The 5000-nt window shown below is 36.7% G+C and overlaps 2 protein-coding genes across 4 annotated transcripts in view; both read left to right on the top strand.

Moving 5' to 3' along the window:
• LOC144958175 (uncharacterized) overlaps positions 1-5000 on the top strand; it is a 128889-nt gene that overhangs the window by 90062 nt on the left and 33827 nt on the right. The gene's annotated exons all lie outside the window — the stretch shown is intronic.
• The window catches only part of LOC144958180 (sulfotransferase 6B1-like), an 83762-nt gene that overhangs the window by 76808 nt on the left and 1954 nt on the right, over positions 1-5000 (top strand). For 2 of the 3 annotated variants that reach the window (XM_078889965.1, XM_078889963.1), the window contains one exon: positions 1334-2197. In XM_078889965.1, the coding sequence (XP_078746091.1) occupies positions 1339-2197 (859 nt within the window). In that variant the 5' untranslated portion in view covers positions 1334-1338. Of the gene's footprint in view, positions 1-854; positions 924-1333; positions 2198-5000 lie in introns of those variants that run through there. The other variant, XM_078889964.1, reaches the window with a different exon arrangement.

Below are 5000 nucleotides of genomic sequence, written 5' to 3'. Positions count from 1 at the left end.
ATTCATAACATTCGAGGTTGTCATATTATCATAATTTACATACCGACTGCATAATAATAATATATAATAATAATAATAATAATAATAATAATAATAATAATAATAATAATAATAATAATAATAATAATAATAATAATAATAATATAATAATAATAATAATAATAATAATAATAATAATAATAATAATAATAATAATAATAATAATAATAATAATTTGCATAGGTACGTGTGATTTCGCGTTGCCCTACTTACGTGTGATTTGGCGTTGACTAAAGACGTTGACTGTTATTCCATCTTAGAAATGACATTGGATACCGGTACCCTGGGAATAGGGCACGGAGACATCGCAAAGTACTTTCCATGCAATCTTAAGCTCTTTACCCAGTCACTTTATCCACCTCCCCCTCTCTCCTCCTCCTCCTCCTCCTCCTCCTCCTCCTCCTCCTCCTCCTCCTCATCATCATCATCATCATTATTATCAGAATCTTCCTCCTCCTCCTCCTCCTCCTCCTCCTCCTCCTCCTCCTCCTCCTCCTCCTCATCATCATCATCATCATCATCAGCATGACAACAACCAAAAACATATACAAATGCAGTTATTTTACATCTGTTTTAAAATCATGTACATTATAAGAAAAAAAAATGAATAGCATTCTGAACTAAGCAAACCTCCTCCCCCCCCCCCCCCCCCCCTCCCCCCTCTCTCCCCCCTCCCCGCTCCCCAATATCTGTCAACCGAGAAAAAAAAAATCATGATTCAGTCCAGGATCTATGGCCTATAATCTACATTGATGTCACAACACTAAACCTTACAGGATGTAAACCGTTACAAATTGGAAAAACACATGCTGTAGCGGTCGTTATCTCTTGTCTTTCTAGCCATTGACATTACCAGTCAGGGACCTGTGAAATCAAGATAACAAGTTGGTTGATTACCTATGCTTTTCATTTCATTATTCTCCATTTTTATACTACTCCTTTTACTGCTACTACTACTACTACTACTACTACTACTACTACTAACTACTACTAACTACTACTACTACTTACTACTTACTACTACTACTACTACTACTACATACTCATACTCCTACTGCTGCTGCTACTGCTACTATTACTACTACTACTACCACTACTACTACTTACTACTACTACTACTACTACTATACTACTACTACTACCACTATTATTATTATTACTACTACTACTACTACTAACTACTATCTACTACTACTACTACTACTACTACTACTACTACTATTGTACTACTACTACTACTACACCCCTATTATATCATTTACTGCATTTGATTTATTTTGTTTTCCAATGACAGAGAAAATGGAGTTCATTAAGGACAAACTGTACAAATTCCTCGTCGATTCTGGCATAGTTTGGCGTCTGATGCCTGTCATCAAACATTACATCACGTGGTTTGGTTTCCGGAAGTCTAACATAAATTATCTTATTAAAGATGATAAAGGCTGCATATTAAACACGACGAAAATTGGTGACACGCTTTATCCTCCATTCGGCCTTGAGAATTTCACCAAATGTAAAGATCTCAAAATAAAACACAACGAGGTGTTGATTTGCGGCTTCCCCAAAACCGGATGTCACTGGACATTTGAGATTGTGCGCATGCTTTTGAACAGATCAACGGTTTATTCCAAATATGGTAAAGACTTTGAAGGATTTTTGGAATTTTTACCCGAATTTGTACTGGATTCTCTGCCTTCCCCAAGGATTTTAAACACACACCTTTTATATGACGATCTTCCTGTGGAAATAAAAACCAAAAAGACAAAAATTATTCTGACAACGAGATGTCCCAAAGACGTGGTTGTCAGTTATTACAATCACGTGATAAAATTACATGAAATTTACGGATACCGAGGAACATTTGACGACTTCTTCAAGCTGTTCATGCAAGGGGAATTGGGATATTCAAGTTATTTTGACAGCATATCTGATTGGAACAAAGTGATGGCGTCACCAACAACTCCAAATCCTATTTACTTGCTCAGGTTTGAAGATCTGAAAAGCAATTCTGTGGAAATGATCAAGAAACTGGCAACGTTTTTGGATGTTGACGTATCCGACACGTTTGTTGAAGAAGTGGCTCGGTGTACAAAATTCAAAAAATTGAAAACTGCTGCAGAAAGAGAGTCTTCATTTGTATCAGCCTTGTACCGTAAAGGTAAGATCTACCCTTTCACTACATGTTGGTTTGTTTATCATCCTTTATTGTAAAGGTAATATTTACCTTATCACTACATGTTGGTTTGTGTACCATCCTTGTATCGTAAAGGTAAGTTGTCCCGTTCTCTACATGCTAGATTTGTGTCTCATCCCAATGTATCGTAAAGGTAAGATTAACCATCTTACTACAGGCTGGCTCTGTGCATCATCCTTGTATCGTAAAGTTAGGATTTACTGTTCCATTAAAAAGCTGGGTTTGTGCATCATCCTTGTATTGTAAAGTTAGGATTTACCATGTCACTACACGCTGCAGTGTAGTATATATATATATATATATATATATATATATATATATATATATATATATATATATATATATATATATATATATATATTATATAAACTAGTAAAAAGCCCGCAATTTCGCGGGGAAGGAGCTATTTTCATTCGATATTATACCCACCATCATTTAATGAGGGCAGATTGGTAAACAACGTTGTCTGTGTAACTTGGTACATCCTCTGTTGATTTTTCTGTGTGGCCCAACATGAAGTGTAAGCCGCTATAGTCTCTGACCCGTGACACAGCAACATATAGTTGTCCGTGTGTGAAAACAGGTTGTGGTAAGAAAATCAACTGCGAAAATAAACCTGAAGTAGCAGACGTGAGCAGAGTTGAAAGACGATCCTGGGATCGAGAACTTACATTACAGTACAGTACTCTGGTGATCATGTTTGGTGGCGTTTGGCACCGTTTTTATCTGTCATCTGCATTTTTTGCGGCCGCAAATGACAATTTGCGGCGCAAATATCAGGGCGATCCGCAAATTTTGGCAAATTTCCCAAAATTGGCAAATCGTGGCAAATTTTGGGGAAAAATAGAAGTGAAAACAAAATAACGAAAAAAAAAGTGCGAAACTTGAGAGATGTTGCAGCTTTGCCTGGGCCCAAACCAAGGGAAGCTACTCTCTACGGATAATGATCCTTTAAAATCTTTGTAACAACGCTATTCACAGTCATTTCATTTCTCAAGTCAAATAAATCGAGTCACTTATACTTCCAACTTCAGACATGGATCGTTTCGTCAAAAAATCTTCAAATAAGGACCCAAAGTGCGGCAATTTTTTGGGCAAATTTTGGTCTTTTTGGCAAATTTTGGGGGTTTTTTGGGGCAAATTTTGGCAAATTTTAGGTCCCAATTTAGCAAAAAATGCAGATGACAGTTTTATGCACCTCCACTGGCGGTGTACAAAAACGCACCACTTTTATGCACCTCCGTTGGCGCTGCTGGTTGATTAATGAAAATGTCGCTGCTTGAAGCTCAAAGGAAAAAATAACGATAAGTGTTGAATTGTAAGCCTCAATTTAATAGATGAAGACATACTGTGGACGTTTCTGATTTCCCCTTTATCAACAAAACACGACGAATAAGACACTAAGAACGAATGAGAGATGTGTAGTGTGAATGGTGCAGATAAGGTGGATAAGTAGACATAAACAGTGATGGGACAGGAAATTTTTGAAAAACAACAGACACAAACCAGAAAAAAAAAAGAAGAAGAAGAAAAAAAACGAACCCCCCCCCCCCCCCCCCCCAATAATATGACAAAGACGCGGTAAACGAATACACTGATGATAATGATAAAATATTATAAAATGATAACAATCGACGTTTACATATAAATGCACGTCGATAACACATTGAATGGTACAGATGTTGTTTAAAAAAATATAATAATAATAATAATATATTAATTTAAGGTTTTAAATATATGTCCAGTAACTATAACAACGAAAATGATGTCTTTCTCAATAAAGTAAACTTTAAAAAAAAGTGTCCACAATGGGATTGAACCCAGAACTTTCAAGGTTAGAGTCTGACAGCTTTTCCACTGCGATACTGAGCCACCTGACAATTCATAACATTTAATAAGGTCTTTCTAAAACCTTATTTTACCTTCAATGCAACTTATATTTTCTTGTTTTAAATTTCGATTTTTTAGATTATTATTTTTTTAAATTTATATAACACAAAAGAAGAAAAAGAGAAACAAATGCCTAACTTATTTGAATAAGAGGGTTAACGATATGTGTGTCAAGCTATTGACGTTATGTTACTTTGTGTTTACTTGAAAAAGGCCAAAGGCCGAAACGTCGTTTGTTTTGTGTTGTTCATTCATGAGTCAGATTTACTCCCTTTCTCTTTATCTCCTTTTTATTGACTCCTTGTATTGTAAAGTAAGATTTGCCATGTACCACATACTGGATGTCGTTGAACGCAGCTGTGTCAGGTGAGCAACGGCTAGGTGACCCGCTGAACACAACATAGTGCCACTCGTCTTCGGACCGACACGTCCCCGAATCGAGTCCAACGCTGGATAAGCGCAAAGTCGGGTCATTGGAAAGGCTCTTTACTCACATTCTTTCACCATACTCGGGTGTAAACTGGGTATCAGGCTGGTATCAGCGTTGTCTCTGTAGGAAAAAAAATGATATCTTGTTCTTCATGTTAAGTGTTTCGGTTTATATGGGACAATTGGATTGGATAGTCTGATGTCACGTCGCCCAGAAACGGCGGCCATCGTGGTTCTGAAAAAAGAAAATCGGTACTTTTTATTCTTCATGTAGGCTAGAACTTTCCATGTCTTGTGATCAGAATGTGTAAAAGTCTAAATATGATCAGATTTATGTTTTTTTCCCCTCTGGATACGCTCCTAAGCTCGTCGGAGAAATATTTCATTTAAGGGCGTCCGCCATTGTTCCGATAGTTTAGAGCCAGCTACTAAGTTACTATGTGTCATT

Source organism: Berghia stephanieae, chromosome 12 (assembly GCF_034508935.2).
Source record: "Berghia stephanieae isolate SIO BIC M18660-M18661 chromosome 12, UCSD_Bste_1.3, whole genome shotgun sequence".
In the NCBI taxonomy this organism is placed as follows: domain Eukaryota; kingdom Metazoa; phylum Mollusca; class Gastropoda; order Nudibranchia; family Aeolidiidae; genus Berghia; species Berghia stephanieae.
Note: the sequence above shows the minus strand (reverse complement) of the source record. Positions and strands in the feature narration are given on the sequence as shown.